Raw genomic sequence first — 27692 nt, forward strand, 5'->3', positions numbered from 1 at the left:
TACTCCCTTCTCCAAAAGCAGACTGTCTGCAATTGGCTTGGTTGGGCTAAGTATGAAATTTTGATTACTATCTCGAAGTGAACACCAATAGGCTCGGAGTCAACACCTTTGATTTAGAGTAACCATGGATTAGCTACATGGATCATAGACCTAAATATAAAAGCTAAAAATCATAAAACTTCTAAAAGAAAACAGGTGAAAATGTCTTGGGACATACACACACACACACACACACAAAACCCATAAAGATTGCTGGTGGGAATGTAAAATTGTACAGGTACTCTGGAAAATAGTTTGGCAGTTTCCTCTAAACCTAAACAAGTACTTATCATACAACCCAGCAATTGCACGCTTGCGTATTTACTGCAGAGAAGTGAAAACTTATGTGTACACAACTGTTCACAGCAGTTTATTCCTAATAGCTAAAAATCAGAAACCAGTGTTCTCCAGTAGGTGATTGGTTAACAAATTTTGATACATCCATAAAATGGAATACTACTCAGCAATAACAAGAAACACACTATTGACAGATGCAACAATTTGGAGGGATTTCAAGGGCATTTTATTTAGTGAAAGAAAAAGCCAATCTTAAATGGTTATACACTATATGATTCCATTTATATAACATTCTTGAAATAACAAAACCATAGAGGTAGAAAACAAAAAGTGGTTGTTAGGGGACAGGGATGGGTGTGGGGAGGTGGGTATGACTGTAAAAAGTAGCAGAGGGATTCTTTTCTGGTAATGGAATAATTCTGTATCTTGATCGTGGTGGTGGTTACACAAATCTATACATAGGATTAAATTGCATAGAATTATAAACACACACAAATGAGTGCACATAAAAATTGGTGAAAAATAAAATCTGTAGTCTAGTTAACAGTATTGTACCAATGTCAATTACCTGGTTTTGATATTACACTACAGTTATAAGATATCACTATTGGGGGAAGTGCTTGCAAGACTCTACAACTTCTTGTGAGTATACAAATTAAAAAAAAAGAGAGTTAAAAAATTAGTTCTAATTAGGAGAAACTCAAGAAGCTGAGTATATACACCCTACAAATGAACACTACACTTATTCTTAGGTATCCTCCTGACAAAGAATAAGCGGACTACTTTAAAACCATGCTTTGTCAGTGAGCCTCAGAATCGAAGACATTACTGCAAAGGTTTTTACTTGAAGGACGTTTGAAGGAGTTGAGAAAATTCTATTCCATGTGCTTATCTTTACCTCAAGACTTGGTAAATTTAAGTAGCACTTCCAGAGTAAGGTCGGCAACCTGACAGGCATTCGAAATCCTGGAATGCCTGACAATCCTGTATAACCACGGGTTTTCAGTATTTCCTAGTTTTTCAAACTTTTCAAAGTGCATTTCAATATAAGGCAGAAATAAGGCAGAGTCTTCTCCTGTCCCAACACCCTTCCACATGACATGGCTTTAATGTGAAAATGCTGCCAATATTGATTCTAGGAAATCACTTTACTGGCTTTTATCTGATTAGATGGCTTTGGAACAATGATGATTTTGTGACATCCTATTGATTTGCCTCTAAAATGCTTCTCCTATCTTGTCACTGACTCTTCATTCCCACTGCCAACTACCCTCTTTAGAGTCTTTCTTATTTCCTACAATAGCTTTTTTTTTTTTTTTCTAATCGGTCTCCCAAACTTAGTCTCTGTAAACCAAGTCATTTGAAATTCCATTGTTGGATTAATCTATAATTGGCACAATTCTGATTAGGTCACTTCCGTGCTCAAAAACGTTTAAAGACCCCCCATTGCTTATACAATAAAATCCACACTCCTCATCTGACATTCAAGAACTGTCCTGTGTATGGAATACTGTGTTGAAAATAACCTCCACTCAGAATTTTGAAAACACTACTCCACTGACTTTTGATTTTCAATATTCTATTGAGAATTCCAATGCAATCCTTTCATACCTCCTTTGTATGTAACCTATTTTTTCTTTCTAGAAGCTTTTAAGATTTTTTTTTTAAAGCCTTGGTGGTGTGTTCTTTCATGATGATGTGAATTGGTGTGTGTGTGTGTGTGTGTGTGTGTGTGTGTGTGTGTGTGTGTGTGTGTGTGTGTTGGAAAGTCTTTTGTCATTTTTCATTCACTGTATTGGGAATTTGGTGGCCTTTCCAATCTGGATATTTATATTTTCTTGTTTTGGGAAATTTTCTTGTATTATTTCTTTGACAATTTCCTCTCTAAAGTTTTCTAATAAAACTTTTCTTTTACTAGAACCTTCTGGATTGATTTTCTCATTTTCTGTTCTACTTTCTGGGAGATTGCCTTGACTTAAGCTTTTATATTTCAATTTCCAAGCTCTCTTTCTTGTTTCTTTGAGGTTCCTTTTCTTATAGCATCTTATTGTTTCATAGATGCACTATCTTATCTTTTGAAAATATTTATTATGCTTTGAAGTTGTTTTTGGCTCTATGCATTGGCTCTGTTTCTTCCGGGTTCTTTTTTCTCTCTCCTATTTATTTGTTTTTCTCTCTGCCTTTCATGTTGAAGAATTTCCTCAAATATCTGGAGATTCTTGGCCATCTGTTTATATTTAAGATTAAAGCACTAAAGAACTCAATGGAAGCTTTGTGTGCTGGAATAGAGCTTACAGATTAGTGAGTTTCACTGCAGAGTACTTCCTGGCCAGCTGTTGTTTTTTAAAAAAAAATTAACATCTTTATTGAGATATAATTAACATACCATAAAATCTACCCATTTAAAGTATACCATTTTCAGTATATTCAGAGTTGTACAATTATCACCACAGTCTAAGCTTAAAACATTTCATCACTCCAAAAAGAAACTTCATGTCCATTAGCAGTCATTCTTCATTCATCACTTTCCCCTGCTCTATATCCCCAGCCTCTGGCAACCATTAATCTACTGTCTCCATAGATTTGCCTATTCTGGATATTTCACATAAATGGAATTGTACATTATATGGTGTTTTGTGATTGGCTTCTTCCACTTTGTATAAAGTTTTCAAGGTTTGTCCATGTTGTAGCATGTATCAGTACTTCATTCCTTTTTATGACTGAATGATACAGCGTTGCATGGATATATCATGTTTTGTATATCCATTCATCACTTGATGGACATTTGGGTCATTACCACTTTGGGGCTACTATAAACAATGTTTACGAACATTCATGTTACAAATTTTTGTGGGGACATACGTTTTTCACTTCTCTTGGATATACTTAGGAGTAGAATTACCAGCTGACATTGTAACGTAGGAACATAAATGTTGGTATCTGTAGGTCTTTTTATCTGGTTCAGTTTCTCAAATTTGCTGTGTGATGAATGTACGCCTGGCTGCTGGCCTGCTAGAGCTGGGTGGGAGCTGAATCTTTCCAGAGTTCTGGGGGTGAGTGGGTAAATCAACCTCTTTCTTCTGTTAGAGATGCTAGCTGTCTTCCTAATGCCCATCTTTTCCTCCTTCCTTAATAACAGACTCTTGTGTTATTGGGGGCAACAACGTACCCATGTATAACATTTCCCAGTCTCTATTGCAGATAAAAGTGACAATGAGAAGCCACTGGGTGAGGTTTCAGGGAAATTGCTCTAAAGGGAGATAACTTGGTTGGAAAACAGGTGTCCTTTTATGGGCCCCTCTTTTCTGGTACCTGAAACATGGATGCTATGGCTGGAGCTCCAGTAGCTAACTTGTGTTCCTAAAGAGATCCTTGAAGACCTTGAGAATGGCAGAGGAAAAAGCCCACAAAGAGCCCTGAACCCTTAGTCCTAGACTGCCCACCCTCAGACTTCTTATAGGTGAAGAAAATATAACTTTACTTTGTTTAAGCCATTACCGTTTTGAGTATCTGTTAATTAGCAACTGATCTGAATCATTAAGCGATAGACTTTTTTTCAGAATTTCCTTCTGCAGGCAACTACGTCTGATCTTCCTCTAATTTTTTTTTTTTTTTTTGTGGTACGCGGGCCTCTCACTGTTGTGGCCTCTCCTGTTGCAGAGCACAGGCTCCGGACGCGCAGGCTCAGTGGCTATGGCTCACGGGCCCAGCCGCTCCGCGGCATGTGGGATCCTCCTGGACTGGGGCACGAACCTGTGTCCCCTGCATCGGCAGGCGGACTCTCAACCACTGCGCCACCAGGGAAGCCCTGATCTTCCTCTAGTTTTAAGTAATCTATCATTCAAATTTATCCTAGTTTCATCAAAGATGGAGTTCATATTTCTGTTTCTTATACTGAGTCATTTTTAAGACAAAAACACACAAAGTTTTTTACCTATCAATGTAAAAATTGGAACTTTACCTTTCCAATCATTTCCTACCTCACTCCTTTATATACCATGAACTACTCAGTATTTCTTTTCAAGCTCTGTAGTTTCCTGTTTTCTTCTTTTGCTCATTATTTCCATTCTGAGGAATGCTCTCTCCATGTGTCTGTTTCTCAGTTCAAATTATACCTGCTTTTTTAAGGTTCAACTCACAGGCCACTGCCCTCTAAGGTCTTTCTTGGTCCACCTAACAAGAAGTAATCTCACCTCCCCTATACCATTTCTTCCTGAGTATTTACTTCTTCTACTGGACACCTTGAGGTTGGGACTGTGTCTTTAGTTACTCTATATTCCCTGGTAGCAAATGGCTTTCTAGTCTGTACATAACTGTCACAATTAGATATGTTACTGTGTATCAAGAAATTTGGTTCTTAAAAATATTATTTGGCGAAGTTTTACTCCTTATGCCTATGCCCCACAACTTCACAAAGGAAATTCTGAGTTTAAGCATCATCATAAATTGATCCCCAAAGCAACATTGGTACCAAATTCCATCAGGGCCTTAGAGCAGAGTCTACAACTTGCAGATCACTGGGCTAGACAAACCTGGAGGGTCTTTTTGATCAATTAAGTCTGCATGTTAAAATACCCTATGTTCTTTTGCACAGAAAAGCTTACTTATCATATGTAGTAAACCTTCTTTAGATGAAATTAACTCATTTACAACTGTTTTTCTGCCATCTGAAAGCAGTAACTCAGACCTCATGAGGATAATTTTATCTTTTTAAAATGTAATGAGTGCAGATAAGGTTTGTTGTTATCAAAAAGCCTGAAGAATTCAAAATATCATGATCACTACTTCATTATCCTCCTAATACCCCAGGCAGAATATTTCCTCCTCCTGAAGAAGTAAGATATAGTGATTTGAACAGCATCATAATGAGAAATTTAATGAGAAAGAGATCCCTGGCCTCTTGAGTTCAGTGTTCTGGTCAAATTTGGTCAGGTAAGCCAACAAAGAAAAAGACTGACATGTTGGACCAAATGAAAATCTAAAACTTCTATATAATTCAGAGACATGATTTAAAAACACAAGAAACAGACTGGAAGAAAATTTTAACAACGTGCATAATAGTGGCTTACAATCCCTAGTAATAATAAGCACTACTTCAAAGCATAACAAAAAGGACAAATAGCTCAACAGAAAATGGCAAAGGGATGAATAATCAAGTCATAGAAGAAGAAAACTTGTGAAAAGATGTTCAACTTAGCAGGCATTAGGTAACTACAAATTAAAACAAAGAAATGCTCCCCACCTGCCTTTTTTGTGAGAGGCAATATAGGATAAATTAAAAAATGTAGACTTAAGAGCTAGAATTCTTGGATTGGAACCGCAGTACTGCCATCTTCTAAGCTGTGTGAACTTGTGCAATTTACTAATTTCTCTGTTTCAGTTTTCTCATCTTCAAAATGAGGTCATGACTGTAACCTGGGTTGTTGTGTTGATTAAATGACTTCATTTATGTAAAGTGCTTAGAACAGTGTATGGCACATAGTACATACTGTATATGTGTTTATTATTACTATTCACCCATCATACTGATAAAATGTAAATGGTTGTGTGAATGATAAAAGTAATTTTAAAAAATTGATGTATAGTTGATTTACAATGTGTTAATTTCTGCTGTAAAACAAAGTGATTCAGTTATATATATATAGTTCCCTGTGCTATAGAGTAAAATCTAAGGGAAAAATATGAGAATAAAAGATCTTTTTTTAATGATTACCTTAAAACAAAAAGGTACAAAAGACATATTTAACAATACAATTACACTGCAAATTGAACATACTTCCAAATTTCACAGAACACCTCTAACGTGGTTCAAGGATAAGAAGAGCTGATAAAGCAGTAGCCTCTTATCAACTCAGTATGGGGGACAAGTTACTTCACATATAAAACGAGAGTAATTCTCTGCCTGGCAAATCTATAATCTGCCATTATAGAGATTATAATCTATATTTCTGTTTGTTATGCAGATAACTGGAAATAATGGACTTATTACCAAAAGTAAAAAAAAAAAACAAACATACACCCAAGTATAAATAAGAGTATAATTATGAAAGGCAGACATGAGTTTAAATCAAAGCTCTACTCTTAGCTGTGTGACCATGGGCAAATTTCTCAATCTCTTTTGCCTTAGTTCCTTATCTGTAAAATGAGGATAATAATAGTATCTAGGGCTATATTACATAAGATACTACATTAAAAATACTTGGCACAGAGTAAGCACTCAATAAATACTGGTGATGGTGGTGATGTGTCAAGAAACAACAAGTACCATTTCCTAAATTTTGAACATTGTAGAGACGTGAAGTATTACAAATGTGTCCTAGCATACATTCAATCATTTTAGAGGGTTGTTATCCTTAGCAAGCCATGCATTTGAGGTTTGCTTAAGCTGGTAGTCCTAATTATTGAAATCCAGGCTTCCTTTTCATACATATCTTCTAGATGTGACTGCAAATTAATGAGGCTGAGTCCATATACTATACACAATGAACAATGCAGCAGTGAAGACCATGGACTCTTAGAGCCAAATTGCTCAAGTTTAAATACCATTTTTGCTATTTACTAAGCAGTATAACCTTGGGCAATATTACTTAACTTCTCTGTTCCTCAGACTTGTCATCTATAAAATGGTGATAATATTAATATTTCTCTTACAGGGTTATTATTAAGATTAAACAAGAAAATGAATATAAAGCACTTAGTACAGTGCTCAAAAAATGTTAGCTATAGCCATCGTCATCCCTTATGGTCATCCTACAAAAGAAAGATACACCTCTGACCACTAGATCTTGATTCGACAGAAACAGCACAACCGATTCTTAAATTAGTTCTTAGGTATCCACACAGTCTCCAATATTGTAAGATTTTTAAACTGGTTGGATATTTAAGCCAATATTTTGTACCTTGCCTCAATATGAGCAAGACAAAAAAGTAAATTTTGTATCGGATCTTTCCAACTATCATTGATGCAAAGTTAATGAAGACCAAAATGCACTGTAAAATTTCTTTCTTTGTTTTAAGCAAGTGAACTCCTACCTGTCATCTGTATTGCGAAGGGAGGGAAGCCGAAAGCTCGTGTTTCGGTCAAGCTTTGATTGGCTTTTGGTCCTCTTGATGGAGCCTTTCAGGCGCTTGCTGAAGAACCCCTAGAATGAAAAGGCAGAAAGTGATGGGAAGAAGAATCAAAAGGGAACCTTGCTGTCTCCTAACTCATCTGCACTGCCTTTGCAAAAGATACTCAGATTCTTATAATGAAGACCAGAAACAGAATTCAGCTTTTAATTTTTTAATTTGTAAAATATAGCTGCTGGAAACTACCTGATAATGTGATAAAAAATTTTTTCTTCTATGATAATTGGGAGAATTAAACTTTTTAAACAATTATTTATTTATTTTTAAACATCTTTATTGAAGTATAATTGCCTTACAGTGTTGTGTTAGTTTCTGCTGTATAACAAAGTGAATCAGCTATATGTATACATATATCCCCATATCCCTTCCCTCTTGCGTCTCCCTCCCACCCTCCCTATCCCACCCCTCTAGGTAGTCACAAAGCACCAAGCTGCTTTCCCTGTGCTATGCAGCAGCTTCCCACTAGCTATCTATTTTACATTTGATGGTGTATATATGTCAAGAATTAAATTTTTTTTTTTGCGGTACGCAGGCCTCTCACTGCTGTGGCCTCTCCCGCTGCGGAGCAAAGGCTCCAGACGCGCAGGCTCAGCGGCCATGGCTCACGGGCCCAGCCGATCCACGGCATGTGGGATCCTCCCGGACCGGGGCACGAGCCCGAGTCCCCTGCATCGGCAGGCCGACTCTCAACCACTGCGCCACCAGGGAAGCCCAAGAATTAAACTTTTAGATGGCACTTTATTTCTTAAACAGTTTCTATACTAGCTATGGTAAAGAAACTTCTAACTTCTAAGGTAATATGTTGGTGGTCTCAGCAGTGGCAAAATCTGATCTATGTCACCTTGGATATGGTACTTGTGAAGTTAAATTTTAAATGTAGTTTAACTATTTTAAAATGAAACAGGTATGTATCATGTATGAAACCAGTGAAGCACCCAGACTTCAGAAGAACAAAGTGCCTTATCGTTTTTAGCCCTGCTTACCTTCTGCCACTTCCACCAAACTATCTAGAGTGCCTCGCACATCTTCCTAGTCTTAGCACCTGGCAAATAATGGGCATTCAAAAAAGTTTGTTGAATAAAAGAATAAATGCAAGAATGAATTGGCAGTTCTATTGTTGGCAAATGAAAGGACATCTTATAGAAGTATATCAAAATGTCTTGACAAAAGACTATAATTCAAAGAAAAGTACTTTGATGTATGGAATTGACTCTAATCACCTTGTAATGAATATTAGCTTATAGAAGCTGTGTATAATAAATATTTCCATAAGGAAGGAAAAAAAAGACTAGGCCAATACCAGCACATCAAATCTGTTGTATTCTGTTAGTTACCATTAAAGCCCACTGTTTTGGGGTGAAGACTATATTAATCATGATAAGCTAGGTTATGCTTATCTAATAACCCCACAATCTTACTGGCACAAAATGTACTATGCGTCTATGAGCAGGTCAAATATGACGGGGACCTGGCACTATGCTGTCCTCACTCAGGGACTTAGGCTAAGGGAGGCTCCATCTTTGTGTTTCTATTAGTTGCTGCCTCAGGATAAAGGAAGTGTGGTAAATTTTGTACTTGCTCTTAAAGCTTCATGTCATTAGTGGTCTCATTTTATTGGACAAAAAAGTCACATGACCACACCTAACATCAACAGGGAAAGAATGTACAATCCTATAATGTATCTAGAAAGAGATATTTGGTGAACAGTAGTGTGGACTACTACAGTGCTTTTCCATGCCAAGTAAACACACAAGCACTGCTAGAGAAAAAATGGAAACAAACTTATTTGAATCAGAAGTAGAGCTATTTAGCTGACTGAAGAAAAATGCTTATGTTATTTCTTGTACTTATAGCCCAAAGAATAAGGGTAAAAACTAGAAAATATCACATAGACATAATTCCTTAAGCTGTTCTTTATTCCCCAGGCTGTTTTTTATTGTAGGTGTATTGAGATTGATTGGAGGGAAAAAAAACAGGGCTATTTTTTAAAGTACTATATTTCTGGGCTTCCCTGGTGGTGCAGTGGTTGAGAGTCCACCTGCCGATGCAGGGGACACGGGTTCGTGCCCCGGTCCAGGAAGATCCCACATGCCGCGGAGCGGCTAGGCCTGTGAGCCATGGCCGCTGAGCCTGCGTGTCTGGAGCCTGTGCTCCGCAACGGGAGAGGCCACAACAGTGACAGGCCCGCGTACCGGAAAAAAAAAAAAAAAAGTACTATATTTCTTAGAGACAGGCATTTGCCTGATCTCCTGTATAATCTTAGCATCATTAGAGAAAGTCACTGTCATCTGTCCTCTAAGGCAAAGGCTTTATTTACTACTTCCTATGATTCAATCAAGATGAGTCACCACATTTCCTTGTAAATGTAGTCAGCAAACCAGACCTAAATTTATAGTTGGTTCAAAAACCACTGGCCTAAGTTGAGATTCAACCTAAGGACCGTACCAAATACCATATATAAATACAGTTCTAACACACTACAGTTAGGCAGTTAATTGAGAATTTACTAGCAGATGTTCACTCATATAGTACTTTACCTTCCTGTGGCACTTACTGTATAATACTTCATATTTTAATCCATTTATTTATTATTTATTTTATGTGTATGTGTTATAAAGCATCGTACTAGGTGTTGTAAGGGAAACAAAGATAAAACAAACACAAACTCTGCCCTCAAAGAGCCTGTAGTTTAATATAAGATTAGAAATAAATACAAATATAAATGACACAACATGTATTGGGAAGGTACATGCTCTTAATGCCTGGTATATTTAATCACAAAATAACACTATCATATTTCTTTGAATCTAGGACACCAGTGATTGTAAGTCACACCATTATTTTATGTATACAAAGAAAAAAGCAGCCAATTAAACTATAACACAATGCCTTACCACTTAAAATTTTTATTTTGTATTAAATAAGTTTTTTAAAGACTTACTTTGGCTGGTTTTGTCATATATCACAGTGTACACACAAAAAGAATATATACAAAATCAGTTAAGGTATCCCTAATGCATCTTCATTCTTCTGAACTATATTTTGACTCAGAGTACCTGTTGTTCATGTTTTTCCACAGAATACCATGATATATTCTTTCTTTCAAAAATGTTGATGACAAATGGCATATGATAAAAGAGTAATTTGAGGGAGACTGGTTCAAGATGGCGGAGTAGAAGGACATGCTCTCACTCCCTCTTGCAAGAGCACTGGAACCACAGCTAACTGCTGAACAATCATTGACAGGAAGACACTGGAACTGATCAAAAAAGATACCCCACATCCAAAGACAAAGGAGAAGCCACAGTGAGATGGTAGGAGGGGCGGAATAACAATAAAATCAAATCCCATAACTGCTGGGTCAGTGACTCACAAACTAGAGAACACTTATACCAGAAGTCCACCCACTGGAGTGAAGGTTCAGAGTCGCACGTCAGGCTTCCCAACCTGGGGGTCAGGCAACGGGAGGAAGAATTCCTAGAGAATCAGACTTTGAAGGCTAGCGGAATTTGATTGCAGGATTTCAACAGGATTTCAACAGGATTGGGGGAAACAGAGACTCCACTCTTGGAGGGCACACACAAAGTAGTGTGTGCATCGGGAGCCAGGAGAAGGAGCCGTAGGAGACTGAACCAGGCCTACCTGCTGGTGTTGGAGGGTCTCCTGCAGAGGTGGGGGGTGGCTGTGTCTCACTGTGAGGACAAGGACACTGGCAGCAGAAGTTCTGGGAAGTACTCCTTGGCGTGAGGCCTCCCACAGTCTGCCATTAGCCCCACCAAAGAGCCCGGGTAGGTCCCAGTGTTGGTCACCTCAGGCCAAACAACCAACAGGGAGGGAACCCAGCCCCACCATCAGGAGACAAGTGGATTAAAGTTTTACGGAGCTCTGCCCACCAGAGCAAGAGTCAGCTCTACCCACCACCAGTCCCTCCCATCAGGAAATGTGCATAAGCCCCTTAGATAGCCTAATCCACCAGAAGGCAGACAGCAGAAGCAAGAAGAATGACAATCCTGCAGCCTGTGGAACAAAAACCACATTCACAGAAAGATAGACAAGATGAAAAGGCAGAGGGGCTATGTACAAGATGAAAAGGCAGAGGGCTATGTACCAGATGAAGGAACAAGATAAAACCCCAGAAAAAGAACTAAATGAAGTGGAGATAGGCAACTTTCCAGAAAAAGAATTCAGAATAAAGATAGTGAAGATGATCCAGGACTTCAGAAAAAGAATGGAGGCAAAGATTGAGAAGATGCAAGAAATGTTTAACAGAGAACTAGAAGAATTAAAGAACAAACAAACAGAGATGAACAATACAATAACTGAAATGAAAACTACACTAGAAGGAATCAATAGCAGAATAATGGAGGCAGAAGAACGGATAAGAAAAGAAGACAGCCTAAGAAACCTCTGAGACAACATTAAACACAACAACATTCACATTATAGGGGTCCCAGAAGGAGAAGAGAGAAAGGACCAGAGAAAATATCTGAAGAGATTATAGGTGAAAATGTCCCTAACATGGGAAAGGAAATAGCCACCCAAGTCCAGGAAGCGCAGTGAGTCCCATACAGAATAAACCCAAGGAGAAACATGCCGAGACACATAGTAATCAAACTGGTAAAAATTAAAGACAAAGAAAAATTATTGAAAGCAGCAAGGGAAAAACGACAAATAACATACAAGGGAACTTCCATAAGATTAACAGCTGATTTCTCAGCAGAAACTCTACAAGCCAGAAGGGAGTGGCATGACATGTTTAAAGTGATGAAAGGGAAGAAGAACCTACAACCAAGATTACTCTACCTGGCAAGGATCTCATTCAGATTTGATGGAGAAATCAAAAGCTTTACAGACAAGCAAAAGCTAAGAGAATTCAGCACCACCAAATGGTTTCATTTTCACCAAATGAAAAACGTCATGGAGGTAACAATACACAGGGTATACACTAAGTAGATTTAGTTTGGTGGGTGAATGATTAGTAGTAGTGAAAAATAAGATTGGAAAGGTGATTTGTCCTGCTATTCATGTATAATTATTGTTCCCTTTGGCCCTTAAACTTTTGAGGAAAGGTATAATGCTATATCTATCTTAACATCGACCACAGAGTCTAAAGCTTAATAAGTGCTCAGTAAATACCTCAGAAGTATATACATAAAATTATGGTTGTTTAAGGAATATAGATAAGGGAAAGTGTAAGACTGCCCTAAGTGGTCAGTGATATTTCATGGAGGTAGTAGAATCTACTACAAAATTCTGTTTTCATTTCCTTGATATAACTGAAACATGGTTTTCACCCGAGAAGACTGTTTAGCTTACAGCCCTATTTGATAGACGTTTTCCATTCTCCCTCACCAATATTCAATGGTACTAGAAAGAGGAGCTGGGGTTTTCCTAGCTTATTACGACTGCTTCCAAACCTTTATTCCATAAAATAATGGTTTGGAGTAAAGCATATTCTTTGAGGTTCATATGACCTTGATTTAATACCCTTTATCACACTCTTTGCCGTTCTCATGTATTAATCTCTCTTTCACTTTCCTTTATTCATTAAGGACTTTAGCCCCCAGCCTGCAATATTTCTCTGTCTCTTAGCTCCTAACACCATGCTAGTAAATAACTGCGTAGTGATCCATCTAATATGCTAGCTTCACAATTCCTTAACTCCAATAACGTTTAACCTCCTCTCCAGCCACTCACTCCTAGAACCACGCCCTAGATATTAACATTATTCAGATCCCTCACCTCAGACACCTTAGACAGTCATACTCTTCTTTCTGACTTTTCTTCTGGACCAGGTATGTCTTTCTCCAAATACATCTACTCTCCAACCTCACAGAAACCGCTAGTCTCTTGACCACCCCGTTTTTCCCCGTGACCCTGCTTTTCTCTCTATTCAACCAAGACTCCCGGACCAATTATCTGAAGCTATTTAATCACCAATAACCTCCATTCCCTTAATGATCAGCTATCCAAAATCAAAACTGAATCAATGTTTAAAATCTGGTCCCATGATCAGGCTGTCCAGGAAGATCACATAGCTGAATGGGCTGATGCCACTAAATATTCACTATCTCCAAGCTTGGCTTGGCTTTTACTATGCCTCTGCCTGGACCAACCATGCACTGAGCCTTCCAGCAACATTATTCCCTCTGGGAAGCCTCAGAGTATATGGTATGCCCTCTTTCCCACGGGCCCCTTCTAAGCAATTCCTTACATACAGGTCAGTATGCTCTGTACCATGAAGAGCCCTGGCTATAGCTGAGTGGACCAGGGTAGATACTTGACCTATAGGTACCTAAAAGAGTGGTCCTGGTAAGAGTTCTCCCTGTAGAATACGGTATCATCTGGTAGCTACTAACTTCTCTAGCCGACCCCTGACCATTCCCTGCTTCATGCTTTACACGCCAGCAAACCTAAAAGCCTCCAATTCTCTATAGTCATCATGAATCTATGCTACTGTTCATATTTCCTCTCTTTTTCCTGGTTAAGTTATCCTTTCAGACTCAGCTCAGGCATGATCTCTTCTAAGGTGTCTATTTTGGCATGTCCTGACCCTGCTCTAGATTAGGTGCCCCTCCTACGTGCTTCCAAGAATCTATAAATAGAGCCAGCCTTACATTTAGCACACTGCATTCCCACTGATGTGTCAACAGACTTCCCTGCTAAACTCTGAACTCCACAGGACAGGGACTAAACAATTTTTGCATCCCCAAGGCAGGGCTGATATCTGGCCTTTAGTAGGGGCTCAATATATGTTTGTAGAACTGAAATAAAATAGGCAGTGAAATGAATAAAAGCCATCATGGTGTTTCTGCTACAACTGCCACCACAGAAAGAACAGGGAACTCAATCAGGAAGTGTGGCTTCAAATCCTGGCTCCAATTTCTCCTAGCTGAATGACCTTGGATAAGTCACAGCTTCTAAGTTTCAGATTGCTTATCTGTAAAATGAGGATTAAAAAATCCTCTTCCTAAGGCCATCCCAAAGAATAAGATAACTGAATGCAAAAGTAGTTTTAAAATAATGGAAAAAGGGTACCTATAAGTATTAATTGAATATAAATCTAGGATGAGAGACTACTGAACAGGCTAGGTGAAATCATGAGTCTTTCCTCCTAGAAACTACCACAACAAAGGAAGGGAAGGAAACTAGAAAAAAATTCCACAATATCTGGGATTTGGGGCTATTTTGTTCTGTGACGTATGCCAGTGCCTATAAATGATACTTGGTATATCCTAAATGTTCAATAAACATTTGTTGGCTGAGTGAATTTACTGAAGGCTTCCTGGCTATCAAGCACTGGCCAGGTGCTTTCCAATATGTGATACCATTTAATCCATGTAACAACTCCACAAAGCAGGTATTCAGTAACTTGCTCGAGGTAACACAGTTAATAGGTGAGCAGTTAGAATTTAAACCCAATATATTGCTAGTACTTAAAAAGTTTCATTTGTGCATATATTTATTTGCCAGATACTTGAGGCACTTGAGATAATCAGTGAACAACCAAAAATCTTTGCTTTCATTATTCTTATATACCAGTGGAAGGAGACAGACGATAAAGAACAAAATAAGTTAGCAAAAGACAAGCACTGTAGAAAAACAGAGCTGTGTAAAGAGGGTTGGGAATACAAAGTGGTCACGGTAGACCTTATGGAGAAGGATTATATTGAGTAAAGAAGAGGAGGTGAGTTAGCCTTGAGTTAGCAGATGCTGGAAGGGAAAAGCATTCTAGGCAACAGGACTAGGCTCAGCAAAGGCTTTAAGGCAAAAGTATGCCTGGTGTGATCAAGAAAGAGCCAAGAAGTCAGTGTGGCTGGAATGGAGAAAGCAGTAGGAAGGGTTGTGGGAAATGAGGTCAGAGAGGTAGCAGGCTGGTGTTGGTCCCGGTACTGGGGTAGGGGGTACAGTGTGCAGATCCTGTAGGCCACAGTAAGGACCTCACCTTTCACTCTGACTTCTAAGGAAATAACAATGAGAGACAAGACCATTCCAAGCAGTCATAAATAAATAAGCATTTGCTTTTCTGAGAGAAATACTTTTTACCTATGAAAATTTAATGTAATTTTGAGCAAGAATGCACAATATATGAAGAGTTCATTTTCTTCATCAACTATATATCAATAGCAGAGATACAGAGAAGCTATCTGACTTTTCCCGAGTCACACAGCTGCTAAGTCGCAAAGTAAAACTTCAAGTTCAGGCAGTCTGACTCTGGAATGCTTGCTTTTTAACCATCATACTGTACTAATTCTCCACATTCTAATTTCTCTTCAAATATTCTAGGCACTATAATATAATGCATTTCCCCCATGTGTACTATACTTAATTTCTATACACATCTTATTATAGAATTATATACCACAAAGAGGCAAAAATGCAGTATAACATTTCAAAAATATGAGAGAAAAAAGGAAAACAAACCAAAAACCCCACTAATGTGACATGTGACTTAGAAAAATTTGCTCCTAAGGCTCCTATCTCTATAATTAAACTAGAGTAAAATTGAAATCCTTTTGAAATTACTTTTATATGTAACTGATTCTGTGGTCACTGAGAAGAAAAACCCAAATATAAAATTTAGAAATAGATGGATGCCAATTAGGAAAATGTTTCTCTCTCTTTCACAAAAAGTTATGATATCTCTGTCTTATGTTAATTTGAAGGGTAAATGATGCTCCTATAAATGTACCCTAAAAATCCTGTATCATAAATTGAAACAAAGGAGAAGACCACAAATAAACTTGATTTCACCCTTCTGATACCAACCTAATCTGAAAGAACACAAATAAAACCCTCCAAACAAATCCTACTTCATACAATTCTCCTTTGGATTGCTGTTGCTACCATCTACAATTCTTAAAAATAATAAAAAGCGTATCATTTTAAACAACTATATCATCATAGCAATTGATACAACTAAAATGACTTACTTTAAGTAGTTGGTACTCACTATTTTTGGTCAAAATAAGGCTTAAAATTAGCAACTGCCAGTGAAAGATAAAAAGCCAAATGGTGTCTTTCTCTAGAGCTTGGTAAATATTAAGATAATAATAAAAGTTGTTCACCACCTGCAAATTGGAGTAACCCCTGAAGGCTGAACTTGGCTATCAGGGCATGATTGGTAACTGAAATAAGACTGCTGCTATGCAACTGCTCTCAGAAGCCTCAGTGGTGGTAATCAGAGACACTGACTTGCCAGCATCCTAGTGCTGCTGCTGTTCCCTTAAGACATGGAGAAGAGGCAGAGAAACATGTCATCACCTTTCACACAAAAACACAGTGATGTGCAACAGAACCCTGCTTTAATCCTGTTTGAGACTTTTCCATATCAGTGACCACACAAGGGATTAAACAATTTTAGGTGATTAAGTAATTTTAATAGCAGTTCCTTAAAATGTCATATGACTCACATTAAGAAAATGCCACCTTGTCAACTAGAAAGAACCCAGGTGAGAATTGTTTTTATTCTTGCTTTTTAAGTTATAGTTTAATTACTAACTTAACCTGTGTATTTTGCATATTTTAGCAGTTCATATTATTATGGATTGTAATTACCTGAGAAGAAGGGCTGGGCCATATATAAATTATTCCCTCCCTTGTTTTCTTAATATAACTTAGGAACATATAGATGTTTGATAAATGCTAAAATCTAATTGTAGAAAACAAGGAAAAAGGAAAAGGAAGGGTAACTGAAAATGTCAAACTCTACTTTTCAGTTATCATATTTTACCTAGTTTATCTTCCAGTTATTGGAAGTCTAAACAGAAGGGGAAACTCTAGGTAACAAGAATAATAACAAAACCACAAACAGTTACAAAGTGCTTTATACTTAATAAGCAGTTTCAATGTGAGTAATTTCTCCTCTAGCGGGGCTTTTTGATTTTGGATTTTTTGTTTTGTTTATGTTTGTTTGCAAATTTAAGCATCACAGGGGAAAAGAAAAGGTTCTATCATAAATTACAATTGTTTTTCTAGCCCAGGGCTGATGAATCAGACTCTTTGATATGAAGCAGTGATCTCCATTTTTAGAAGCATCCAATGATTTTTTTGTTAAATGAAGTGGAACTTTTATTATGAAACTCTTAAACATACAAAAGCACATAAGTTAATACAGTAAACATACACCCGTTAATCAGATCTAAACAATGCTAACATATTGATATTATGTTATATTAAAATGTAAAAGTAAAATATGTATATTATATGATATAACATATGTTATCTTATTATATATAACATCATAATATAACTTACTGATATGCTGATTTACTAGGGGACCAAACAGACGATATTAAGCATGCCTCTTCTATCCCTAATGATATTCTTTGTCTTAAAGATTCATTTTCACTTGATAGAACACTGTTATGCCAGATTTCCTTTGATTATTTTCTTGTTAAAATTTTTTAAACTTTTTATTTTCAACTTTTATATATTATGTTTCAAATATATCTTTTCTATTAAAAAATTAGGTTCATTGAAGTATACTTTATAAAAGGAAAAATTCACTATTTTTCCTTTCCTATTTTAGGTATATAGCTTGATGAGTTTTGACAAACGTATACTACCAGAATTGAGATATAGAACATTTCTATCACTCAAAAAATTTATTTGTTGGGCTTCCCTGGTGGAGCAGTGGTTAAGAAACCACCTGCCAATGCAGGGGACATGGGTTTGAGCCCTGGTCTGGGAAGATCCCACATGCCGCGGAGCAACTAAGCCCGTGCACCACAACTACTGAGCCTGTGCTCTAGAGTCCATGAGCCACAACTACTGAGCCTGTGTGCCACAACTACTGAAGCCCACGCACCACAAATACTGAAGCCCATGCGCCTAGATCCTGTGCTCTGCAACAAGAGAAGCCAACTCAATGAGAAGCCTGCGCACCACAACAAAGAGTAGCCCCTGCTCACCGCAACTAGAGAAAGCCCGTGCACAGCAACCAAGATCCAATGCAGCCATAAATAAATAAATAAATAAATAAATAAATAAAATTTACTCATGCCCCTTTATAGTCAATCCCTTCCTCCTCCCTCAGCCCCTAAAAACCACTAATCTGCTTCCATATAAATGGAATTATGCAGTAGGGAGTCTTCTTTCACTTAGCATACTGTTTTTGAAATTTATCCATGTTGGTGCATGTATCAGTAGTTGGTTCCTTTTTATTCCACTGTATGGATGTACCAAAATTGGTTTATCCGTTCCCAACTGATGGACTTTTGGGATGTTTCCAGTTTGTATCTATTAAGAATAAATCTGCTAAAAATTTTTGTGAACAAGTCTGTACTTTTAACATGAGTTAAAAGCCTAGTTGGAAATTCACAAAGGAATACCAGGACAGAAATGGCAACTAACATTAAGATGTTAATGAGGTGAGTGGGGGAGATATCTTGAGAAGGGAAGGAATCTCTGATATTTTTTCCTTTATATTTGGAAAAATAGTACAGAGAGTTTTCCTTTGCCCAGCTTTGTCTAACATTAACATCGTATGTAACCATAGTATAATTATGAAAACTAGGAATGAACATAGGTACCATACTTGATACAGGCTGGGACCTGGGACCTGGGACCCTTTGCTGTAGTGCTTGCACCTGGACAAACGTCTCCTCCAGCAACAAAATACAAAGGAACTAAAAATAACTGTGTACATGCGCAGTTGGGGAAAATTATGAACAAGATACAAAAAGACCAAAAACCCAAATGCCACTTCTGAGGAGCTGGGAGCAAAAGTGCCCTGCACACAGCACCACCAAAGGAGTGGGCAGACCACCTAAGCCACACCTCCAGCCTGACCCGACCCCTGTACCCACTCCTACCCTCATCCCATATGAGGAATCAGCTCGCCTCCCCCTAGGGAGCGAGCAAGGGAACCTGTTGTTTGTTTTCGCTCCCTCCTGCTGCAGAAGGGGCCCCCATAAACCACAGGCCAAGAACCCTGGTGGGTAACATACTGACTGAAATTACAGACTTAATTCTAATTTCACCAGTTTTATCACTGGCAGTTTTCTATTGCCACTGTAAAAAATTACCACAAACATGGTGGCTTAAACAGTACAAATTTATTATCTTATAGTTCTGTAGGTCAGAAGTCCAACACAGGTCTCATCTGGCTAAAATCAAGGTGTCAGCAGGGCTGTATTCCTTTCTGAAGGCTCTATGGGATAATGCGTTCTTTGCCTTTCCCAGCTTCTAAAGGCCACTCACATTCCTTGGCTCATGGTTCCTTCCCTTCCTCCATCTTCAAAGCCAGTAATATTGCATCTCTCTGAAAGGTTCTCAATTTTTAAGGTCTCATGTGACTATAATGAACCCACCTGGATAATCTAGGATATTCTTCCCACCTTGAGGTCTTTAGCCTTAATCACATCTGCAACAGTCTCTTTTGCTATGTATGACTACATATTCATAGATTCTGCATATTAGGATGTGTACATCTTTGGTTTGTTTGTTTGTTTTTTTTGCGGTACGCGGGCCTCTCACTGTTGTGGCCTCTCCCATTGAGGAGCACAGGCTCCGGACGCGCAAGCTCAGCGGCCATGGCTCACGGGACCAGCTGCTCCGCGGCATGTGGGATCTTCCCGGACCGGGGCACGAACCCGTGTCCTCTGCATCGGCAGGCGGACTCTCAACCACTGCGCCACCAGGGAAGCCCAGGATGTGTACATCTTTGAAAGGCCATTACTCTACCTTGCATACGTAGTTGATGTAGTTAATTTCTTATGAGTGGGCATTTAGGTTGTTTCCAGTATTTTGCAATTAAAAACAATGCTGCAAGGAATACCTTGTATGTATGTATTTTCATACTGATGGAGGTTGTATTTTGAAGGTAGACAGCTAAAAGTGGGATTGCTGGGTGGAAAGGTAAATGCATGCGTAGCTTTGCCAAAATCCCCTCTAGAAAGGCTGTACCAGTTTGCATTCTTATCAACAATGTATGAGAGTGTCTGTTTCCCATAACCTTGCCAACTTAATTTGTCATAGTCTAGAGTTTTTGCTAGCCTAAAAGGTGAGGTAGTATCTCTATGTTGTTTTAATTTGCATTTCTCTGGTTATAAGTGACTATGAACATTGTTTTTATACGTTCAGAACAATTTTTATAGTTTTTGAGCATTACCTATTCATATCTTTTTTTCAATTTTTCTATTGGGTTTTTGGTCATTTGTCCTTCATTTTTATTTTTTTTAATTTTTAAAAATTTATTTTATTTTTATTTTTGGCTGCTTTGGGCCTTCATTGCTGTGCACGAGCTTTCTCTGGTTGTGGCGAGCGGGGGCTACTCTTCATTGTGGTGCGCAGACTTCTCATTGCAGTGGCTTCTCTTATTGCGGAGCACGGGCTCTAGGGCGTGGGCTTCAGTAGTTGTGGCACGCGGGCTCAGCAGTTGTGGCTTGTGAGCTCTAGAGCACAGGCTCAGTACTTGTGGTGCACAGGCTTAGTTGCTCCACGGCATGTGGGATCTTCCCAGGCCAGGGCTCGAACCCATGTCCCCTGCACTGGCAGGCAGATTCTTAACCACTGTGCCACCAGGGAAGCCCTGTCCTTCATTTTTAAATAACGCTTTATATGTTACGAATATTTTCTCCCAGTCAGTCGGTCGTTTTCTAATTTAAAAAAAATAATAAATTTATTTATTTATTTATTTATGGCTGCATTGGGTCTTCGTTGTTGGGTCTTCATTGCTGCGCATGGGCTTTCTCTTCTCTAGTTGTGGCGAGCAGGGGCTACTCTTCGTTTCGGGGTTGTTTTTTAACTTTAAAAAAATATTTATTTACTTATGGCTGCATTGGGTCTTCGCTGCTGCACACAGGCTTTCTCTAGTTGCGGTGAGCGGGGGCTACTCTTCGTTGTAGTGTGTGGGCTTCTCACTGTGGTGGTTTCTCTTGTTGCAGAGCTCAGACTAGCTGCGCAGGCTTCAGTAGTTGTGGCGCATGGGCTTAGTTGCTCCTTGGCATGTGGGATCTTCCCAGACCAGAGCTTGAACCGGTGTCCCCTGCATTGGCAGATTCTCAACCACTGCGCCACCAGGGAAGTCCCTGTTTTTTAACTTTGTTATGATGTTTTTTACCATGCACTTAAAAAAATTTTTTTTTTTTGTCTCTGGCTTTTCAGTAACCATTCATTACAGAAGAATATTTTTTAAGGTTAAAGAGGCATTCCTCTGTTTTCTTCTAGTAGTTGTATCGTTTATTTATTTATTTATTTGTTTGTTTGTTTATTTATTACACTTAGATCCCTAATCCATTTGGAGTTTACGCTTGTGTAAGGTAGCAGATACACCTTACATCTAATTTTATCTTTTTTTCCAAATGGCCACTCAGTTGTCCCTACACTATTTATTTTGAATACCAAATACTATTTAGTTTGAATACCAATGGTTTTGAAAACCATTCTTGATTTCTCTAATAGGAGTTAGTCTCTCACTTCTGATTACGTAAGATGTTTTGTTTATACTACTGTTTCTTTCTGTTTGACCAATAATTAGTACTATTCCTATTTTATATCCCTTACTGAGTCTTAACTCCTAAAGGCAAACATTACTGAGCTCATCTTTGTATTTCTTCAATGCTTAGCACACAATGGGCTACTTAATATATATTTGCTAAACGCTAATAATGATTAACCGGAATTATTAAGAAAATTCCAATTCACTCAAGAAAGTAGGGAAAATATCTAATACATCTGAAGGAAAAAAAACTCTCAACATTATTAAAATAAAACCGAATCTGGTGTTTAAAGAGGGAAAATTTAGTATCTGAAATACGCACTTCTGTAGACCACCTTAGTTCCTGCTAATGAGGTATATGTTGATTTTCTTATGACTAGAAGAGACTGCTGATCTTACTCAAGTTCACAGAGTATGACTATTAAGGAAGATGGCTTTAAGGGATAAAATAATGAGAAACGAAGGGTCAAAACTAAGAAAGATAACACTCCCCCTAAGTGAGGACTATTAGTCTATTGGATAGTCTCCCAGAGGTTATCATGGAAGCCTGAAAAAGTATCATATAATGTGAAAGACGTTTTTTCATTGTCAGGGGAGATGAACTAGATGAATTTAATTGAAATTTTCTAGCTCTCATTTCTAGGACTCTAAGAATAACAGCATCATAGATGAAGGGGAGCTTTGGAGCCTATTAGTTGTTTAAAAAAATAAAATTCTTCCTGCCGCTGGTGAAACAAATGCGCCTAAAACCCGTATTATGGAAATGGTGGTGAGCAAAAGGTACAAGTAAAACAACGTAATTACTCTTTACTAATGCCTATCAGGGTAGGCTTTTATTTATTTATTTTTAAAGTATAGAATAAAGTGGGGGAAGGCAGGGAGAAATGCACAATGGAAAAGATTTTACTAGGCATATTTATATAACTTCTAGAGGCTATTTCCTAACTGTACTCTTTTCTAATGCTGCAAAGATTTTTTTCCATTATGAATTCAGGCCCCAAAATATTAACAAATTGGTTCTTAGTACATGATACCTTTTAATCTGCAAACCTGAAAAGATCTTAAAATATTTGTGTGGTATTTCATTATCATAAAAAAGGCACCATAGGCCTTAGAAGAAGTCAAACAATTTGCTCTTGGTCACACAAGGGAGATGCTAGCTGAACATACATTAAAAAATACAGTTCTTACCACTCTTTTCCCTGTTCTATGTCCAAATTCTTAAATGCTTATAATATGAAGTCCTTGTACTGATACTCTGGCATAATTAAAAATGCAGGTAACACTGGCCCTAGATCACATGGACAGAAGAGTGTAAAGCCTTTTTCAACTGCAGGTAGCTGATTTTAATGGAGAAGTTCTCCTGAGTGACAGTGATGGTCTCACTGACTGCATAAGATATGAGCCCACGTAGCCAAGGACAGATCATCAGGTTTTGACCTTCACTTCTGCCAGATGTAGTATCTTTTTTTTTCATTTAACTTTTAAAAGGCTGAGAGAAGACCATATTACTACACCTCCAATTTTCTTTGAGTGAGAAGCAAACTAAGATAGTCCCCATGAGTCATTCTTTCTACCATTAATCTAATAGGGCTTTCAGTGAAAGAAAATTATTTCTTTCTACTCACTGTATTCCACCCTTAATTCTATTTTACTTAACAGATTGATGTAGAATCTTTTTTTAAAAATCCAGTATATAATGTTGATTAATTTAAAACCATCACCTAATGATGAAGATGCTATGGCATAAAAGGTTAATGTCTTTACAATGTGCATACGCTGGGCAATCATGAATGTCACCTATTTATTGAGTTTTCATAAACAGATTAAGAAAAAGAAAATGTCATTGCTGGAGTTGTAAGGTGAATAAGATACAGTCTTGATTTTCTAAAAGAGCGGTTTTAAAAAAATATTGTCATTTTTTTAAAGTTTTATTTTTATTGAAGTATAGTTAATTTACAATGTTGTGTTAGTTTCAGCAAAGTGATTTAGTTATAGATACATATGTATCTATTTTTTTTTCAGATTCTTTCCCCTTATAGGTTATTACAAAATATTGAGTACAGTTCCCAGTGCTATACAGTAAATCCTTGTTGGTTACCTATTTTATATGTAGTAGTGGGTATCTATTAATCCCAAACTCCTATTTTATCCCCCTTCTCCCCTTTCCCTTTTGTCAACCATAAGTTTGTTTTCTATGTCTGTGGATCTATTTCTATTTTGTACATAAGTTCATCTGTATCATTTTTTAAGATTCCACATATAAGTGATATCATATGATATGTCTTTCTCTGTCTTACTTCACTTAGTATGATAATCTCTAGGTCCATCCATGTTGCTGCAAATGGCATTATTTCATTCTTTTTTATGACTACTATTCCATTGTATAAATATACCACATCTTCCTTATGTATTCATCTGTTGATGGACATTTAGGTTGCTTCCATGTCTTGGCTATTGTAAATAGTGCTGCAGTGAACATTGGGGTGCATGTGTCTTTTTGAATTATGGTTTTCTCTGGATATATGCCCAGGAGTGGGACTGAAGGATCAGATGATAGCTCTATTTTCAGTTTTTTAGGAACCTCCATACTGTTCTCCATAGTAGCTGTACTAATTTACATTACCAAAACTACAGTAATCAAAACAGTATGGTACTGGCACAAAAACAGAAACAGAGATAATGGAACAGGACAGAAAGCCCAGAAATAAACACATGCACCTATAGTCAATTAATCTAAGACAAAGGAGGTAAGAATATACAACGGAGAAAAGACAGTCTCTTCAATAAGTGGTGCTGGGAAAACTGAACAGCTACAAGTAAAAGAATGAAATTAGAACACTCTCAAACATCACACACAAAATAAACTCAAAATGGATTAAAGACGTAAATGTAAGACCAGATACTATAAAACTCCTGGAAGAAAACACAGGCAGAACACTTTTTGACATAAATCGCAGCAATATCTTTTTGGATCTATCTCCTAGAGTAATGGAAATAAAACCAAAAATGAACAAATGGCACCTAATTAAACTTAAAAGCTTTTGCACAGCAAAGGAAACCACAAACAAAACGAAAAGAGAACCCTCAGAATGGGAGAAAATATTTGCAAATGATGCAACCAATAAGGGATTAATCTCAAAATATAAAAACGGCTCATACAGCTCAATATCAAAAACCAAACAACCCAGTCAAAAAATGGGAAGAAGTCTAAATAGACATTTCTCCAAAGAAGACATACAGATGGCCAAAAGGCACATGAAAATGTGCTCAACATTGCTAATTATTAGAGAAATACAAATCAAAACTATAATGAGGTATCACCTCACACCAGTCAGAATGGCCGTCATCAAAAAGTCTACAAATAGGGCTTCCCTGGTGGTGCAGTGGTTGAGAGTCCACCTGCCGATGCAGAGGACACGGGTTCGTGCCCCGATCCGGGAAGATCCCACATGCTGCGGAGCAGCTGGGCCCGTGAGCCATGGCCGCTGAGCCTGCACGTCCGGAGCCTGTGCTCCTCAACGGGAGAGGCCACAACAGTGAGAGGCCCGCGTACCGCAAAAAAAAAAGTCTACAAATAATAAATGCTAGAGAGGGTGTGGAGAAAAAGGAACCCTCCTAGAAGAGTAGTTTTTAAATTGTCTGGACTATGCATCAAATGAGTAAAATATTGTTGGTGTGCATTCCTAAAACTGTTTACTTATAAAATATAAGAATGTTCTGATGTATGACTATAAAACAATCAAGAACGTAAAAATTTTAAATAGTGAAATTTAAAAAATCAAACATTTATTATTTTCTTTCTGCAACCCAAATGGATTGTTCTGTGTACCCTCTGAGGTATGTACACCCCATTCTGGAGACTACTGACTAGAATATCATAGACCACGGAAGGCGACTATATACATAATGGCCCTACAATACAGTGGTATCAGTATTATAATGGGTAAATGCACATTCCGAAGGAAGGACAGAGGAGGTCAAGGCTAATATTGCCTACAAGAGGCAGGGAGACACTGGAGCTGAGTTTTGAAGGATGAGAATACTTTTAGGGAGTACAGAAGGTGGCCTTACTAGGCAGAAATGTGCAAAGAAACCTGAGAAAACTTGTTTGAGGAACTTAAGTTTGATTAAGATGGAGCACTCTTTAAGTTTGGAGGCTTAAAGAACTGGGGGTAGGGAAGGGGGTACTGGGTATAAAGAAATGAGACTGGAAGGGCAGCAGAAAACTAGATAATGAAAGGCTCTCTGTGCCAAGTTAACTTTGGTTTTGATCACCCAGTAAAATACAAGTTAAACGCAAAAGGTTTCAGCACATAACTGATGCTTTTTGAAGGAAAAGCTAGCTATGTCTGAAGACATTCAAATGAGGGGAAGGAAGAATGGAAAGAGGGAGGAGTGTGGAAAGAACCTACTGTGCAAGCCAAATAAAATGTACAAAATTTGTTCACATCCATGGGTGTGGGACCATACAGAGCCACTAAAGGACTTTAACCAAGGGAGAGTCAAGTAATGATCAGATTTAAATTTTAAAGAGACCACTCTGGCAGCAGTGTGAAAGCTAAAGTGGGTGAAGGAGGAATCGGAGGCCAGGAGATGAGTCAAAATCCCCACTGTATTAGGGACCAATTACATATTTTGAGTGGCTCAGTACAAAATATTAGGGCCCTTGTTCAAAAAGCAGGAAAACAGTGCCGTTAAGTACTAAAATAGAAAATGTTTCCCAACGGTCTCTCTCTCCATCTGCTATGGTATTTTTCATTTGCTATTTAATGTCATGTTCCCTCGGGCGCCAAGGCAAGAAGTGCAGACCTTCACAGATGCCTGGGGCCCTAGCCCACAACTCACTGTGTGGGTGACCCACTGGCTATTAGGTTGCCCCTTCCCAGCCACCAAACCCATGTGCCATGCCCTGGCCCAGGGCAGGGAAGTTGAGCCAGGTTTCTTCCCTTCCCATGGCTGCCACTCCAACTCACTAGGTACCTGGAATTGGGGATGAACAGAGTCTTGCCTCAATTGGGTTGTGGTCTCTGGCCACCTGTCAGACACCAGTGAAGAGGACAGGTAAGGGCAAGGACAGCCCTGCCAAGAGTGCACAGCCTAATCCCTACCTTTCTTATGCTTGTGCACAGGCCCCGTTAGGGTGATAGCTGTGGCTGGGTGAGGCAGAGAGAAGAAGGGAGGCTGGTGGGAAAGTGGGAAATGTAGAATCCAGCCCAGAGAGGCAGTGGGAGGTGGTACTGTGCCTTGGTTCCAAGTTCCTGCACGTGCTCCATTATCCCATTGGACTTCACTTACAAAACACAAATCACAAATCCAAAAATGAATCATTAAGAATTTTGAGATGTCAACCACTGAGCATTAACCTCCATACAGAGGACCTTCCTGAGTGCAGGCCCTGTGCATTGCACTGGTCTCATACTCATGAAGCCAAGCCTGACTCTTAGGTTTTTGGCTCTGGGAAGTGAAGAAATTTGTAGTACTACAAAGTTAGAAATTCAGAGGGAAAAGAGTTTTGGGGAAAAACACAAGTGGGTACAGTTTGGAGCAAGCTAAATTTAAATTACTATGGGACACTGGAACTAGGCATTAGGAGAATACTAACAGAAGACTGTTTAGAAGGCTGTCAAAACAATATCACTTTATATTCCCTGATTTGTGGATCATTAATTACATTGCTATAAAAAGTCATAAAAGCATCCCTCTAATATGAAGATCTCAGCACTAATGAAAGCTAAAAGAGTATTCCGTGCAAATGGAAAAGAAAAGAAAGCTGAGGTAGCAA

General features: G+C 38.3%; 1 protein-coding gene across 4 annotated transcripts in view; it reads right to left on the bottom strand.

The window, feature by feature from the left end:
- Positions 1-27692, bottom strand: part of RASAL2 (RAS protein activator like 2) — a 379074-nt gene that overhangs the window by 52164 nt on the left and 299218 nt on the right. For all 4 annotated transcript variants that reach the window (XM_060132692.1, XM_060132664.1, XM_060132683.1 and 1 more), the window contains exon 5: positions 7369-7478. In XM_060132692.1, the coding sequence (XP_059988675.1) occupies positions 7369-7478 (110 nt within the window). The remainder of the gene's footprint in view (positions 1-7368; positions 7479-27692) is intronic.

The sequence above is a fragment of the Lagenorhynchus albirostris genome, chromosome 2 (assembly GCF_949774975.1).
Source record: "Lagenorhynchus albirostris chromosome 2, mLagAlb1.1, whole genome shotgun sequence".
NCBI classification, from domain to species: Eukaryota; Metazoa; Chordata; class Mammalia; order Artiodactyla; family Delphinidae; genus Lagenorhynchus; species Lagenorhynchus albirostris.